General features: G+C 42.8%; 1 protein-coding gene across 11 annotated transcripts in view; it reads left to right on the top strand.

Moving 5' to 3' along the window:
- LOC129868197 (rap guanine nucleotide exchange factor 6-like) overlaps window positions 1-18669 on the top strand; it is a 195929-nt gene that overhangs the window by 36224 nt on the left and 141036 nt on the right. The window contains exon 1 of one of the 11 annotated variants that reach the window (XM_055941950.1): window positions 5703-6427. The exons of the other annotated variants lie outside the window; for them this stretch is intronic. Coding sequence (XP_055797925.1) covers window positions 6345-6427 — 83 coding nt within the window. The 5' untranslated portion in view covers window positions 5703-6344. Of the gene's footprint in view, window positions 1-5702; window positions 6428-18669 lie in introns of those variants that run through there. 11 annotated transcript variants of the gene reach the window in all.

Here is an 18669-nt window from a genome sequence, read left to right as displayed (position 1 = left end):
TGCCTCTTGTCAAAAGTAGTGCACTATAAAAGGAAATGAGTTGCCATTTGGGACGCATCCAGAGAGGCTGGTAGTGTGATATATTCAGCTCTGGAAGTGTGTCTCCTATCTTGCAGCAGCAGTGTGCTTCAGATCTGTATTGGCTTTGATAAGAAGAGAGCCTGTGATGAAGTGCCTGTAATACTACTTTTACATAGGATTTACTGTGTTCAACCTATAAAATATGAAACATTTGGGCAATGTTTATGAGTTGACCCCCTTACAAACAGGCCCGTTCTCTCCTGAATACCCTTTTTATACATCCCGTGCACATGCCGGTTATGAGTGGTAGTGGTTTGCAGATGTGGATTTATTTGAATAAAACCATTGAATATACACCATCAAAAAGAAATCCATTATTCATTTGTTTAGATAGGTCCTAAGAAACATCAATACTTTTTAAAATGTGTTTTTCAAACAATAGATTGGCATATTTTGAGTTTAATTATGTTAAATCCAATTGAATGAAATCAATAGTTTATTATTTAGTTAATTAAACAGACAAGACACACCTACCCCGATCAGTCAACACACATATATATTTTGTAGTAAGAATGTAATTAAATATAACAGAATAAAATAGCAGCGTGTGGAACCGCTGTCATATAAAAAGTTATATTTTGAAACAGCCCAAGGCAAGCCCATGCTTTTTCTTATCCACGTTTCATCTCTTTCCTACCCTCACTCCACTTTGTTAGGCAGCAGGCGTGGGGTCTTATGTTGAGAGTATCTTCATCATGATACTGATAGAAAATAGCAATCTATATTTTCAAAAGCATGCCAGTCTCGTGTTCATACTTCACAACCTCCGCAGGCTTTTGGAGTCTCCATTAGACGATTTAGCAAAATAATTGGTCTACATTTGATTTAGACAAAATAAATTGGCCTACTCTTGATTTAGACAAAATAAATTGGCCTACACTTGATTTAGACTAAATAAATTGGCCTACCCTTGATTTAGACTCCATTATTGCAAGCTAAATGTTTCTGAACAGTGACAGATTAGCAAACTAATAGACGAGCTATACCACCTCCTTATTAACCAAATGTACAGACGGAGATTCAGTTTAACAAAATCAGCATTATGGCTACATTTCATACTAAGCCGTAGGCAGAACTTTACCGCAATCATGACTAGGTCGGTTGGTGGAAATAAGTCTTTGCTAGGTAAAGCTCCGCCTTATCTCAGCTCACTGGTCACCAAAGCAACACCCACCCGTAGCATGCGCTCCAGCAGGTATATTTCACTGGTCATTCCCAAAGCCAACATATCCTTTGGCCACCTTTCCTTCCAGTTCTCTGCTGCCAATGACTGGAACGAATTGCAAAAATCGCTGAAGTTGGAGATTCATATCTCCCTCACTAACTTTAAGTATCAGCTGTCAGAGCAGCTTACCGATCACTGCAGCTGTACACAGCCCATCTGTAAATAGCCCATCCAACCAACTACCTACCTCATCCACATATGTTTTTCTGCTCTTTTGCCCACCAGTATTTCTACTTGCACATCTATCACTCAAGTGTAAATTGCTAAATTGTAATTACTTCGCCACTATGGCCTATTTATCACCTTACTTAATTTGCACACACTATACTGATTAAACTATTGTGTTATTGACTGTATGTTTGTTTATCCCATGTTACTCTTGTTTTTGTCGCACTGCTTTGCTTTATCTTGGCCAGGTCGCAGTTGTAAATGGTTAAATAAATTTCTTTTAAATAGAGGCTTTGTCACCAGCAATACCTTTCATATATAAAAGAAAGAGTTGGCGGGATACTAAAGTTGTCGGGAAAACGTATTGGTTTGTAAGGTGTATAATAGAGCAATTCTAACAGCTGCTCACACAGTCATTTTAACACACTTAAGTAGGGATCATGTCTGTTTGATGGAGTGCAGCTTTGAGGCGGGTGTGAGATTCCTCCAGCAACACGTGACTATAATAACTGCAGCTGCCAATAATGAGGTGTGTGTGTGTGTGTTGCTGATTGACTGCAGATGTCTTGGACACAGGCACACCAGCCAGGCCCATTCTCACCGCTTATTGTTTTTTGTCTGCCTGCATCAGTTGGTCTCTCCAACACACCCTCACTCCTCTACTTTGTCCTGCCCAGCCATAAAACACAATCCTGAACCAATTAGTTTTGTGAGCTCAAGACAAAGTGTTTTGAAAGAGAATTTGCACATAGAACCACTTCCTCTACCCCATTTTAGGCTAGTGCCATCCAAATTATTAATATTTCCAAGAGCGCCCTGCCTACAGACAATTAAGTCATGTTTACACTGCAGGCCTTAATGCTCAAATTATTTTAGTTTTTCAAATCCGTTTTTGAATACTGACTGTCCAAACAGCAAGATACAAGTAACCACGAGTGTTCAGACTTTAGTAATTTGCTGACATGGCTACACTAGTTATCATGGTAATGGCGGATGTGTATGCAGTGGTGTACAGTCGTGGCCAAAAGATTTGAGAATGACAAAAATGTTGATTTTCAGTCTGCTGCCTCAGTTTGTATGATGGCAATTTGCATATACTCCAGAATGTTATGAAGAGTGATCAGATGAACTGCAATTAATTGCAAAATCCCTCTTCGCCATGCAAATAAACTGAATCCCAAAAAAACATTTCCACTGTATTTCAGCCCTGCCACAAAAGGACCAGCTGACATGTCAGTGATTCTCTCGTTAACACAGGTGTGAGTGTTGACGAGGACAAGGCTGGAGATCACTCTGTTATGCTGATTGAGTTTGAAGCTTCCAGTCTGTTATTCGAAGGGAAGGGTGGTGCTTGGAATCATTGTTCTTCCTCTGTCAAACATGGTTACCTGCAAGGAAACACATGCCATCCTCATTGCTTTGCACAAAACAGGCTTCACAGGCAAGGATATTGCTGCCAGTAAGATTGCACATAAATCAACCATTTATCGGATCATCAAGAACTTCAAGGAGAGCGGTTCTCTTGTTGTGAAGAAGGCTTCAGGGCGCACAAGAAAGTCCAGCAAGCGCCAGGACCGCCTCCTAAAGTTGATTCAGCTGCGGGATCGGGGCACCACCAGTACAGAGCTTGCTCAGGAATGGCAGCAGGCAGGTGTGAGTGCATCTGCACGCACAGTGAGGCGAAGACTTAGGGAGGATGGCCTGGTGTCAAGAAGGGCAGCAAAGAAGCCACTTCTCTCTAGGAAAAACATCAGGGACAAACCTGAAATTCTGCAAAAGGTACAGGGATTGGACTGCTGAGGACTGGGGTAAAGTCATTTTCTCTGATGAATCCCCTTTCCGATTGCATCCGGGAAAAAGCTTGTCCGGAGAAGACAAGGTGAGCGCTACCATCAGTCCTGTGTCATGCCAACAGTAAAGCTTCCTGAGACCATTCATGTGTGGGGTTGTTTCTCAGCCAAGGGAGTGGGCTCACTCACAATTTTTCCTAAGAACACAGCCATGAATAAAGAATGGTACCAACACATCCTCCTAGAGCAACTTCTCCCAACCATCCAGGAACAGTTTGGTGACGAACAATGCCTTTTCCAGCATGATGGAGCACCTTGCCATAAGGCAAAAGTGATAACTAAGTGGCTCGGGGAACAAAACATCGATATTTTGGGTCCTTGGCCAGGAAACTCCCCAGACTTTAATCCCATTGAGAACTTGTGGTCAATCCTTAAGAGGCGGGTGAACAAACAAAAACCCACAAATTCTGACAAACTCCAAGCATTGATTATGCAAGAATGGGCTGCCATGAGTCAGGATGTGGCCCAGAAGTTAATTGGCAGCATGCCAGAGCAGATTGCAGAGGTCTTGAAAAAGGGTCAACATTGCAAATATTGACTCTTTGAATCAACTTCATGTAATTGTCAATAAAAGCCTTTGACACTTATGAAATACTTGTAGTTATACTTCAGTGTTTCATAGTAACATCTGACAAAAGTATCTAAAGACACTGAAGCAGCGAACTTTGTGGAAATTAATGTGTCATTCTCAAAACCTTTGGCCACGACTGTAGGCTGATTGGTGGTGCTCGTTCTTCCTGTCACTCAGAAGTTGTTGTATAGCGAACAAAGATGACAACAATGCCTGCTATGGACGTTTCCTAGTTGCTTTGAATGTTTGGAATCGTAGTCACTTTACCTCTACCCACATGTACATATTACCTTGACTAACCGGTGCACCCGCACATTGACTCTGTACCGGTAACCCCTGTATATAACTTCGCTACTGTTATTTTACTGATTTTCCTTAATAATAATAAGAATTATAATACACTTTTTACTTCAGTTTATTTTAGTAAATACTTTAACACTTTTCTTCTTAACTGCATTGTTGGTTAAGGGCTTGTAAGTAAGCATTTCACAGTAAGGTCTACACTAGTTGTATTTTGGCTAATGTGACAAATACAATTTGATTTAGTAAGAACCCTTATTTTTTAAAGCCTCAAAGGATAAGGTGATCCAACTTTCAAATGAGTCCATTTTGTTTTACTGCAACAGTCAACTAGCTAGCTAGTTAACTGTTTAGTTTGCTAGTACATTCACCCAGCTAGTTAGCTACCACATGTTCTTGTCAAACTGTCAACAGAGTAACTAGCATGCAACAATGTATGCCAAATCAAATTTGATTTATCACATGCTTTGTAAACAACAGCTGTAGACTAACAGTGAAAGGCTTAGTTACGGGCCCTTCCCAACAACGCAAAGGGGGGAAAATGGATATGATAGGAAAAAAATGGAAAAATAACGAGGAATGTAGGGTACCAGTAAGTACTGAGTTGATGTACAGGGATACACGGTCATTAACAGTCTAAAAAACAAATCAATCAGATTTTACTGTTCAGACAAATCTTATTGCCAGTAATCAATAATTTCAATCGCCCTATGAAGGTAGTTTGAAATGTGGCTTGAAATATCCTATTCCATGTGCTTTTTTGTCTATTAATTAAGACTTCAAGCTGCCAGTGTGAACAAGGCTTTAGTCATTCTAGATGGCACTGCATATATTGGATTTGAAGCACTGAGGTTTACACAAATGGAAAATGGGGACAATAAGCATTGACAACTCTTGGTGTGTAGCTGAATCTGCTTGTTGGCAGCAGTTTGTCCTACATTAGGTGACTGTGCTTTAGTGCAGAAGGAAAAGTTGGGCAATTATTTTATTGTTTTTTTTATTTCAACTTTATTTAACCAGGTAAGCTAGTTGAGAACAAGTTCTCATTTACAACTGCGACCTGGCCAAGATAAAGCAGAGCACAAACAACAACACAGTTACACATGGAATAAACAAACATACAGTCAATAACACAAGCACGACTGCCTCGAGGAGATATTAAAGTGTGTGTGTGAACATGGTGTCTGTGTGCTCCCGCATGTCAGTTGATGACAGACAGAGGGGCGGTGGGGTGGGATGCCCTGCAGGGGGCAGTTGGGAGGAGGGGGGCTGGAGAGCAGGGAGCAGGGAATCATATGGAAGGACTGGGACTGACCATGTGTTCCTGAGTAGCCTGCAGCCCAGAAGCACATCCAGGCAGGAAATTAACACACACACACACACACCGCCCTGGAGCCACCGGACACACTCCCTCCCTTAGAAAGGACCAACTCAAGCCCATAATGACTCTCCTCCTCTTCCCCCTGGATCTCTAAACAGACTCCTCCTCTTCCCCCTGGATCTCTAATCAGCCTGGACTTGGATTTAAAATAGCAGAAGTTTGGATCGAGACCTGTGCTGTTCGGTTTTTCCCCCCATTGTTTTTGAGGATATTATGGAAATAATTTCCCCAGAGAAGGAGATCTGTATGTAGCTGTTTGAGTTACTGTTTGTCTTCTTCCCTTGTGCTTTTATGGTTCTGTTTGGAGTTGACCCCTAGGACATGGAGTTCTGGATGTGTGCCGGAGTAAGTCATTGAGGCTTTCGACTTCTCCCTATGCTTGTGGACTGATGCCGGCATGGGAATCTGCTCCCTGGGAAAAACTCTGTTAAGGACTAAATCTTTTGGAATTCCCTGTGGGACGCACACATCATCAAGATGCCATCAGGCCTGCGTGATTTGACATGAAAGCATACTATACATGTTGATTTTAAATCTGACAAAAAAATGTACTACTACTGTGAGATAGTAAGAAAGGCACATTTCCCCAGACTGAGAAATGGCTTAACTGAGGAATAGCCCACGGGAAGTGGTTCTTTCTACTTGCAGTTTCACTTCTAAAACGGATTCATCTTAACTTACCCATTACAGGAGAACACAGCCTTGTTTAACATTAAGTGATCCTGTAGCTGCCAGAAAGGTTGTTTTATAAAGTCTTGTGAAGTTCTCATGTCTTCCAATGTTTTGAATCTGGTGAAACCGCAGCCCTTCTCTTGTCCAGTGATTGTTGTTGATTGTCCAGCATGTTCAAGGTAAGCTAACACCGGGGAAGTTCCTTTAGATAATAAAGTAACATTTCACAGTTTTTTTTTCTTTTTTCTACTACATTAGAATATCATTAGTATTCCTGCTCAATAATGTAGACCAGGGTTAGGCAACCTCCATGTTTTTAATGTAAGGGACCTGGAAGACCAGGTGTGTTGAATTTAGGTAATCAATAAATTGATCAATTAGCTCAGTTGGTCAGGTGTTGTGCCTTGTTAGAACAACATCTTGTGGCACTCGGGGTACAGGGTTGCCTACCCCTGACATAGACTAAAGGGGCTGTAGGAGGTTAATTAACTGGCTTGTTTAATAGTATGAAAGGAAAACACTACATGGAGGTTAGCCAACTTCTCTTGACTACCCTCCTCCTCTCCAACCCCCCCACTCATCCCAGATACTGTACATAACATAGCAGATTAAATCATGTGTGCAAGAGTCGCCCACCCCCCTGTATGGACAAACGCACACAATGCCTCTCCTAAAGGACTCCACAGTCTATGCATTGACTACCTTGATACAATGACTGCATAAAATACATTATTCATGATACTGTCATTTTTGCTCATTTTTATCAAGGGTGTCAATAATTTCGGGCCCCACTGTATATTAACTCCTGGGGGTGAGCTGGAGAGAGGAAAAGGAAGCCAGGCAGGCAGAAAGGCTTGGCAGGCAGCATCTCCCATTGGCTGACAGGCTGCACCAGGCTGGTCCCAGCCTCACTGGAGTGTGGAGAGAGTTGTCAAAGCAAGGTTAACGTCCTGCTCTCACAGCAGACTGACTCCCTCGCTGAGAGCGAGAGATGCATCAGTATTCTGGAGGAAAATGGAAATTCACTTCTATGTTTAATGCACTGTTCCCTTTTCCAGGAACAAGTACCTGTGACTGTAGAATAGTCCCTAAGTAGTGCTCCAGGCTCTCTGCTTTGACCATGATTTTCGGACATAGGCCTGTCGCAGCAGTGGAAGTTGTGGTCACACACTGCCCGTGTCGACGACGTCAAGATACCAGACCCGGTACAATGAATTGACGCATGAGCTTTGATATATAAAAATGTTTACGTAATGGTTCCCTTTGTCGGGGTGGTGGGTTCCATTCTCAGGAATTTAAGCGTTTGAACGTTCTTCTTTATCGCCGAACACTAAATGAAGACACGCTTTCTTTCATTGGACCAGAAACATGTGCTGGTTTCGTTGTGTGAAACCATCCATGATTAAAGAAATGATAGAATGAATATGGCTCTCTCTCTTTGGTCTGGGAGAGTAGGAACGCGTCCCAAATGGTACCCTATTTCATATATAGTGTACTACTTTTGACTAGAGCCCAATGGGAATAGGGTACGCTATGGGCCCAGGTGAAAAGCAGTGCAGTATAAAGGGAATAAGGTACCATTTGGGACGCAAGTTAGAAGAATAGGAGTTACAGATTTGGGCCCTCTCCCTGCTCACCACATCTCATAATTGAAAGCACTGAATCTCTCACTTTCTCACTGTTAATTGGAGCACGGGTATTTTTGGAGCATTCTGCATCCTCTCTGATTTTAGATGGATTGTGCTATTGATTGAGATGTGACAACGCCGTGAAGATGAAGAAATTAAATGACAAAATATAAAAATGTGTGAAGACGATTCTATTATTAGATGGAAAGCTGAAGCAAAGGGATCCCTCATCTCCTCATTGGGTTGAATTAAACTGAACAAAAATAAACGCAACAACTTCAAAGATTTGACTGAATTAGAGTTCATGTAAGGAAATCTGTCAATTGAAATAAATGCATTAGGCCCGAGCTAATCTATAGATTTCACTGGGAATGCAGATATGCATCTGCTGGTCACAGATTCACTACATGACCAAAAGTATTTGGACACCTGCTTGTCGAACATCTTCCAAAATCATGGGCATTAATATGAAGTTGGACCCCCCTTTTGCTGCTATAAAAGCCTCCACTCTTCTGGGAAGGCTTTCCACTAGATGTTGGAACATTTGCTGCAGGATCGTGCTTCCATTCAGCCACGAGCATTAGTGAGGTTGGGCACTGATGTTGGGCAATTAGGCCTGGCTCACAGTCAGCGTTACAATTCACCCCAAAGGAGTTAATAGGGTTGAGGTCAGGGCTCTGTGCAGGCCAGTCAAGTTCTTCCACACCAATGTCGACAAACCATTTCTGTATGGACCTCGCTTTGTGCACAGGGGCGTTGTTATGCTGAAATGGGAAAGGGCCTTTCCCAAACTGTTGCCACAGTTGGACGCACAGAATCTTCTAGAATGTCACTATACTGTACCGTTAAGATTTCCCTTCACTGAAACTAAGGGCCCTAGCTTGAACCATGAAAATCAGCCCCAGACCATTATTCCTCCAACACCAAACTGTACAGTTGGCACTATGCAATGGAGCAGGTATTGTTCTCATGGCATCCGCCAAACCCAGATTTGTCCGTCGGACTGCCAGAAGGTGAACGCGTTTCCACTGCTCCAGAGTCCAATGGTGGCGAGCTTTACACCACTCAAGCCGACGCTTGGCATTGCGCATGGTGGTCTTGGGCTTGTGTGCGCCTGCTCGGCCATTGAAACCCATTTCATGAAGCGCCTGACGAATTGTTCTTGTGCTTACGTTGCTTCCAGAGTTGGTTTGTACCTTGGTAGTGAGTGTTGCAAATGAGCACAGACTATTTATATGTGCTACGCGCTTCAGCACTCGGCAGTCCCGTTCTGTGAGCTTGTGTGGCCTACCACTTCGCGACTGAGCCATTGTTGCTCCTGGTTTTCACTTCTCAATAACAGCACTTACAGTTGATGGGCAGCTCTAGCAGGGCAGAAATTTGACGAAGTGACTTGTTGGAAAGGTGGCATTCTATGACGGTGCCACGTTGTAAAGTCGCTGTTCGTTTTCCATAGCCTATGCCTGCTCATACCATAACCCACCGCCACCATGGGGCACTCTGTTCAAAATGTTGACATCAGCAAACCGCTCACCTCTACGACGCCATGTACCCTGTACAGTTGAAACCGGGATTCATCCGTGAAGAGAACACTTCTCCAGCGTGCCAGTGGCCATCGAAGGTGGGCATTTGCTCACTGAAGTCGGTTACAATGCCAAACTGCAGTCCGGTCAAGACCCTGTTGAAGATGCCGAGCATGCAAATGAGCTTCCCTGAGACAGTTTCTGACAGTTTGTGCAGAAATTCTTTGTTTGTTCAAACCCAGTTTCATCAGCTGTCCGGGTGAAGAAGCCGGATTTGGAGGTCCTGGGCTGGCGTGTTTACACGTGGTCTGCGGTTGTGAGGCTGGTTTTACATACTTCCAAATGCTCTAAAACGATCGTTGGAGGCCGCTTATGGTCGAGAAATTAACATTAAATTCTGTGGCAACAGTTCTGGTGGACATTCCTGAGGTGAGCAAGCCAATTGCATGCTCAATCAAAACTTGGCATTGTGTGACACAACGGCATATTTTAGTGGCCTTTTACTGTCCCCAGCACAAGGTGCACCTGTGTAATGATCATGCTGTTTAATCAGCTTCCTGTCAGGTGGATGGATTATCTTGGCCAAGGAGAAATGCTAACTAACAAAGATAGTAAACAAAATGGTTCTCACAATTTCAGAGAAATAAGCTTTTTGTGCATATGGAACATTTCTGGGATCTTTTGTTTCAGCTCATGAAACATAGGATCAACACTTTACATGTTGCTTTTATTTTAGTTCATTGTAGTTTGACTATTTTGCTATCTCGTAAGAAAATCATTGTACAGCTGAACAGCTCCATTCATGTGAATGGGGAACCAGGTCTGTGGGAAAGTCATTGGGCTGACTAACGTGATACCACTACACCATGTGATTGGTCTGAAGGGAGAAGTGTGAAAGCCATCTGAGCCAGCCTGTTCTGTTCTATGGTGGAACCAGTGAAAAGGCTGAGCCCTGTGTTTCGTCCCAAATGTCACCCAATTCCCTACTTAGGGTGCTGCTTTGAACAGATCCTATGGGCCCTGATCAAAAGTGGTGCACTATATAGTGAATAGGGTGCCATTTGGGATACAGACCAGTGCTGTGTCGAGATCAATAAGCTCCCTTGTGATCCCAGTCAAACATGACCTTATTGTCCAGAGGAGGGGAGCAGGTCGATTCAATCCTCAATAGACAGTTGACTCGCTGTGTGAACCTCCTACCAATCCTTTATTTTGTTAACAAGCATCAACTTTAACCTGCTACTAAATTACCAATACCAGTTCACCTCAATTTCTTTACATTTTTTCCCCCCACCTTTTATTTAACCAGGTAGGCAAGTTGAAAACAAGTTCTCATTTACAATTGCGACCTGGCCAAGATAAAGCAAAGCAGTTTGACACATACAACAACACAGAGTTACACATGGAGTAAAACAAACATACAGTCAATAATACAGTAGAAAAATAAGTCTATATACAATGTGAGGAAATGAGGTGAGATGAGGGAGGTAAAGGCAAAAAACGGCCATGGTGGCGAAGTAAATACAATATAGCAAGTAAAACACTGGAATGGTAGATTTGCAGTGGAAGAATGTGCAAAGTAGAAATAGAAATAATGGGGTGCAAAATAAATAAATAAATACAGTAGGGGAAGAGGTAGTTTGGGCTAAATTATAGATGGGCTATGTGCAGTAATCTGTGAGCTGCATTAGTGGAGAATGATTGTTGATTTTATATTGTCACTGTTAGAAATAAATAGGCCTAACTATCGTTATCGCTTCAATGTGAGCTGGTCGATCTTTGCATCATTAGATACAGACATCAGTACTGACTACAATGCATTGAAATTGACACTAAATGCAGTGTCTCTAATTTGCAATGTAAAAGTGTATTCAGTGTTGAACAGCAGTGTTAATTTCGCCAACAAAAATAGTGACTCAAATATTTGTCAAACACCTATTTTTCTGTGGCAATTGATGAGATGATCACTGACTAAACAAAAGTTATTTTTAATTTCAGTTAGCTAAAATGATCTCTGTGACTAAAATCTGACTACTAAGTGGACTCCATAATAGTTTTTGGAGAGATTTGAGAGCTTTTCTGTGATGACCACAATTAATATTAACAGCACAGATTGAATTTAATAGTAAAACAACAGTCTAGCAATGTTTTTCTCTCCCTTGAGTAGGCTATAGAAAAGTAGGTTGTATTTTGTTCAATTTGTATTCTTGCTCAACCGTTAACCATTTTTTTTTTAACCGTTAACCTTTTTTTTGGCTATACCTTGTTAGGTCATGTTACCTCATTAGCTAGATATAGCTAACAACTTTGGGAGCATTGAGCATGATGCAACGTTTTGGAATTTTCAGATAGGAATATGCTATGTAGAACAAACATGCCTGACGTGTTTAAGGAATAACGTTGGTTCTATTCATAGAATTTCTATCTGCAACGATCGAGAATGTTTTTCCAACTGAACGTACCTCTGGTAAGATTACCAGTAACCTATATGCAAACATTTTGGCGGCACAGAGAGAAAGGGATAGCAAGCAATTTGACTACATAATTCTTGCCACTATGCTTTATCTGACTGGTTAAATACATTTATTTAGAGTTAATGTGGACCCAGTGACTTAGACTTCAGTACTTGAGCACTGGGACTCTGACTTAAGACATAGGGACTCATGACTCGAACTTGGACTCGAGCACAGGGGACTTGGGACTCGATTTGGACTTGAGGTTTAGTGACTCACTGGGCGAAACAGCCATTAGCCCACGTTCTAATTGTGGACCTTAATGTGGTTGCGGCGTCTGTGGAACGTTAATAACAATGACTTGACTGAGTGATGGAGGTGCAACAAATAATACTTTGCGCCACCATCTCTGTCACTGTGTTTCTCTCGGCCTTTCTTTCTTTTTCTGTCTCTCTCTCTCGGCTTGTGTGTGTGTTTGTTTTGTATGTAATGTGCAATATTTATGTAGGCTGAATTAGGAATTTACATGCTCAAGTGATTCTTGTCATATTTCTGCTGTTGGAAAGAAATTGGATGCTGTACAGAACAATATGTTGGTAGGACAAGGCTAGGATGCTGTGCAGAACAATATGTTGGTAGGACAAGGCTAGGATGCTGTGCAGAACAATATGTTGGTAGGACAAGGCTAGGATACTGTACAGAACAATATGTTGGTAGGACAAGGCTAGGATACTGTGCAGAACAATATGTTGGTAGGACAAGGCTAGGATACTGTGCAGAACAATATGTTGGTAGGACAAGGCTAGGATGCTGTACAGAACAATATGTTGGTAGGACAAGGCTAGGATGCTGTACAGAACAATATGTTGGTAGGACAAGGCTAGGATGCTGTACAGAACAATATGTTGGTAGGACAAGGCTAGGATGCTGTACAGAACAATATGTTGGTAGGACAAGGCTAGGATGCTGTGCAGAACAATATGTTGGTAGGACAAGGCTAGGATGCTGTGTAGAACAATATGTTGGTAGGACAAGGCTACGATGCTGTGGAGAACAATATGTTGGTAGGACAAGGCTAGGATGCTGTGCAGAACAATATGTTGGTAGGACAAGGCTAGGATGCTGTACAGAACAATATGTTGGTAGGACAAGGCTAGGATGCTGTACAGAACAATATGTTGGTAGGACAAGGCTAGGATGCTGTGTAGAACAATATGTTGGTAGGACAAGGCTAGGATGCTGTGCAGAACAATATGTTGGTAGGACAAGGCTAGGATACTGTACAGAACAATATGTTGGTAGGACAAGGCTAGGATACTGTACAGAACAATATGTTGGTAGGACAAGGCTAGGATGCTGTACAGAACAATATGTTGGTAGGACAAGGCTAGGATGCTGTACAGAACAATATGTTGGTAGGACAAGGCTAGGATGCTGTGCAGAACAATATGTTGGTAGGACAAGGCTAGGATGCTGTGCAGAACAATATGTTGGTAGGACAAGGCTAGGATGCTGTACAGAACAATATGTTGGTAGGACAAGGCTAGGATGCTGTACAGAACAATATGTTGGTAGGACAAGGCTAGGATGCTGTACAGAACAATATGTTGGTAGGACAAGGCTAGGATGCTGTACAGAACAATATGTTGGTAGGACAAGGCTAGGATACTGTACAGAACAATATGTTGGTAGGACAAGGCTAGGATACTGTACAGAACAATATGTTGGTAGGACAAGGCTAGGATGCTGTGTAGAACAATATGTTGGTAGGACAAGGCTAGGATGCTGTGCAGAACAATATGTTGGTAGGACAAGGCTAGGATGCTGTACAGAACAATATGTTGGTAGGACAAGGCTAGGATGCTGTGCAGAACAATATGTTGGTAGGACAAGGCTAGGATGCTGTGCAGAACAATATGTTGGTAGGACAAGGCTAGGATGCTGTACAGAACAATATGTTGGTAGGACAAGGCTAGGATGCTGTGTAGAACAATATGTTGGTAGGACAAGGCTAGGATGCTGTGCAGAACAATATGTTGGTAGGACAAGGCTAGGATGCTGTACAGAACAATATGTTGGTAGGACAAGGCTAGGATGCTGTCTAGAACAATATGTTGGTAGGACAAGGCTAGGATGCTGTGCAGAACAATATGTTGGTAGGACATGGCTAGGATTCTGTACAGAACAATATGTTGGTAGGACAAGGCTAGGATGCTGTGCAGAACAATATGTTGGTAGGACAAGGCTAGGATGCTGTGCGGAACAATATGTTGGTAGGACAACGCTAGGATACTGTACAGAACAATATGTTGGTAGGACAAGGCTAGGATGCTGTGCAGAACAATATGTTGGTAGGACAAGGCTAGGATGCTGTACAGAACAATATGTTGGTAGGACAAGGCTAGGATGCTGTACAGAACAATATGTTGGTAGGACAAGGCTAGGATACTGTACAGAACAATATGTTGGTAGGACAAGACTAGGATGCTGTGCAGAACAATATGTTGGTAGGACAAGGCTAGGATGCTGTACAGAACAATATGTTGGTAGGACAAGGCTAGGATGCTGTACAGAACAATATGTTGGTAGGACAAGGCTAGGATGCTGTGCAGAACAATATGTTGGTAGGACAAGGCTAGGATGCTGTGGAGAACAATATGTTGGTAGGACAAGGCTAGGATGCTGTGCAGAACAATATGTTGGTAGGACAAGGCTACGATGCTGTGGAGAACAATATGTTGGTAGGACAAGGCTAGGATGCTGTGCAGAACAATATGTTGGTAGGACAATGCTAGGATGCTGTGCAGAACAATATGTTGGTAGGACAAGGCTAGGATACTGTACAGAACAATATGTTGGTAGGACAAGGCTAGGATGCTGTGCAGAACAATATGTTGGTAGGACAAGGCTAGGATGCTGTGCAGAACAATATGTTGGTAGGACAAGGCTAGGATACTGTACAGAACAATATGTTGGTAGGACAAGGCTAGGATGCTGTACAGAACAATATGTTGGTAGGACAAGGCTAGGATACTGTACAGAACAATATGTTGGTAGGACAAGGCTAGGATGCTGTACAGAACAATATGTTGGTAGGACAAGGCTAGGATGCTGTGCAGAACAATATGTTGGTAGGACAAGGCTAGGATGCTGTACAGAACAATATGTTGGTAGGACAAGGCTAGGATGCTGTGTAGAACAATATGTTGGTAGGACAAGGCTAGGATGCTGTGCAGAACAATATGTTGGTAGGACAAGGCTAGGATACTGTGCAGAACAATATGTTGGTAGGACAAGGCTAGGATGCTGTGTAGAACAATATGTTGGTAGGACAAGGCTAGGATGCTGTGCAGAACAATATGTTGGTAGGACAAGGCTAGGATGCTGTGTAGAACAATATGTTGGTAGGACAAGGCTACGATGCTGTGTAGAACAATATGTTGGTAGGACAAGGCTAGGATGCTGTGCAGAACAATATGTTGGTAGGACAAGGCTAGGATGCTGTACAGAACAATATGTTGGTAGGACAAGGCTAGGATGCTGTACAGAACAATATGTTGGTAGGACAAGGCTAGGATGCTGTGCAGAACAATATGTTGGTAGGACAAGGCTAGGATGCTGTGTAGAACAATATGTTGGTAGGACAAGGCTACGATGCTGTGGAGAACAATATGTTGGTAGGACAAGGCTAGGATGCTGTGCAGAACAATATGTTGGTAGGACAAGGCTAGGATGCTGTACAGAACAATATGTTGGTAGGACAAGGCTAGGATGCTGTACAGAACAATATGTTGGTAGGACAAGGCTAGGATGCTGTGTAGAACAATATGTTGGTAGGACAAGGCTAGGATGCTGTGCAGAACAATATGTTGGTAGGACAAGGCTAGGATACTGTACAGAACAATATGTTGGTAGGACAAGGCTAGGATACTGTACAGAACAATATGTTGGTAGGACAAGGCTAGGATGCTGTGCAGAACAATATGTTGGTAGGACAAGGCTAGGATACTGTACAGAACAATATGTTGGTAGGACAAGGCTAGGATGCTGTACAGAACAATATGTTGGTAGGACAAGGCTAGGATGCTGTACAGAACAATATGTTGGTAGGACAAGGCTAGGATGCTGTGCAGAACAATATGTTGGTAGGACAAGGCTAGGATGCTGTGCAGAACAATATGTTGGTAGGACAAGGCTAGGATGCTGTACAGAACAATATGTTGGTAGGACAAGGCTAGGATGCTGTACAGAACAATATGTTGGTAGGACAAGGCTAGGATGCTGTACAGAACAATATGTTGGTAGGACAAGGCTAGGATGCTGTACAGAACAATATGTTGGTAGGACAAGGCTAGGATACTGTACAGAACAATATGTTGGTAGGACAAGGCTAGGATACTGTACAGAACAATATGTTGGTAGGACAAGGCTAGGATGCTGTGTAGAACAATATGTTGGTAGGACAAGGCTAGGATGCTGTGCAGAACAATATGTTGGTAGGACAAGGCTAGGATGCTGTACAGAACAATATGTTGGTAGTACAAGGCTAGGATGCTGTGCAGAACAATATGTTGGTAGGACAAGGCTAGGATGCTGTGCAGAACAATATGTTGGTAGGACAAGGCTAGGATGCTGTACAGAACAATATGTTGGTAGGACAAGGCTAGGATGCTGTGTAGAACAATATGTTGGTAGGACAAGGCTAGGATGCTGTGCAGAACAATATGTTGGTAGGACAAGGCTAGGATGCTGTACAGAACAATATGTTGGTAGGACAAGGCTAGGATGCTGTGTAGAACAATATGTTGGTAGGACAAGGCTAGGATGCTGTGCAGAACAATATGTTGGTAGGACAAGGCTAGGATACTGTACAGAACAATATGTTGGTAGGACAAGGCTAGGATGCTGTGCAGAACAATATGTTGGTAGGACAAGGCTAGGATGCTGTGCGGAACAATATGTTGGTAGGACAAGGCTAGGATACTGTACGGAACAATATGTTGGTAGGACAAGGCTAGGATGCTGTGCAGAACAATATGTTGGTAGGACAAGGCTAGGATGCTGTACAGAACAATATGTTGGTAGGACAAGGCTAGGATGCTGTACAGAACAATATGTTGGTAGGACAAGGCTAGGATACTGTACAGAACAATATGTTGGTAGGACAAGACTAGGATGCTGTGCAGAACAATATGTTGGTAGGACAAGGCTAGGATGCTGTACAGAACAATATGTTGGTAGGACAAGGCTAGGATGCTGTACAGAACAATATGTTGGTAGGACAAGGCTAGGATGCTGTGCAGAACAATACGTTGGTAGGACAAGGCTAGGATGCTGTGGAGAACAATATGTTGGTAGGACAAGGCTAGGATGCTGTGCAGAACAATATGTTGGTAGGACAAGGCTACGATGCTGTGGAGAACAATATGTTGGTAGGACAAGGCTAGGATGCTGTGCAGAACAATATGTTGGTAGGACAATGCTAGGATGCTGTGCAGAACAATATGTTGGTAGGACAAGGCTAGGATACTGTACAGAACAATATGTTGGTAGGACAAGGCTAGGATGCTGTGCAGAACAATATGTTGGTAGGACAAGGCTAGGATGCTGTGCAGAACAATATGTTGGTAGGACAAGGCTAGGATACTGTACAGAACAATATGTTGGTAGGACAAGGCTAGGATGCTGTACAGAACAATATGTTGGTAGGACAAGGCTAGGATACTGTACAGAACAATATGTTGGTAGGACAAGGCTAGGATGCTGTACAGAACAATATGTTGGTAGGACAAGGCTAGGATGCTGTGCAGAACAATATGTTGGTAGGACAAGGCTAGGATGCTGTACAGAACAATATGTTGGTAGGACAAGGCTAGGATGCTGTGTAGAACAATATGTTGGTAGGACAAGGCTAGGATGCTGTGCAGAACAATATGTTGGTAGGACAAGACTAGGATACTGTGCAGAACAATATGTTGGTAGGACAAGGCTAGGATGCTGTGTAGAACAATATGTTGGTAGGACAAGGCTAGGATGCTGTGCAGAACAATATGTTGGTAGGACAAGGCTAGGATGCTGTGTAGAACAATATGTTGGTAGGACAAGGCTACGATGCTGTGTAGAACAATATGTTGGTAGGACAAGGCTAGGATGCTGTGCAGAACAATATGTTGGTAGGACAAGGCTAGGATGCTGTGCAGAACAATATGTTGGTAGGACAAGGCTAGGATACTGTACAGAACAATATGTTGGTAGGACAAGGCTAGGATGCTGTACAGAACAATATGTTGGTAGGACAAGGCTAGGATGCTGTACAGAACAATATGTTGGTAGGACAAGGCTAGGATGCTGTGCAGAACAATATGTTGGTAGGACAAGGCTAGGATGCTGTGCAGAACAATATGTTGGTAGGACAAGGCTAGGATGCTGTGCAGAACAATATGTTGGTAGGACAAGGCTAGGATGCTGTACAGAACAATATGTTGGTAGGACAAGGCTAGGATGCTGTACAGAACAATATGTTGGTAGGACAAGGCTAGGATGCTGTGTAGAACAATATGTTGGTAGGACAAGGCTAGGATGCTGTGTAGAACAATATGTTGGTAGGACAAGGCTAGGATGCTGTGCAGAACAATATGTTGGTAGGACAAGGCTAGGATGCTGTGCAGAACAATATGTTGGTAGGACAAGGCTAGGATGCTGTGCAGAACAATATGTTGGTAGGACAAGGCTAGGATGCTGTGTAGAACAATATGTTGGTAGGACAAGGCTAGGATGCTGTGCAGAACAATATGTTGGTAGGACAAGATTAGGATGC

The sequence above is a fragment of the Salvelinus fontinalis genome, chromosome 13, assembly GCF_029448725.1.
Source record: "Salvelinus fontinalis isolate EN_2023a chromosome 13, ASM2944872v1, whole genome shotgun sequence".
Taxonomy (NCBI): domain Eukaryota; kingdom Metazoa; phylum Chordata; class Actinopteri; order Salmoniformes; family Salmonidae; genus Salvelinus; species Salvelinus fontinalis.
Note: the sequence above shows the minus strand (reverse complement) of the source record. Positions and strands in the feature narration are given on the sequence as shown.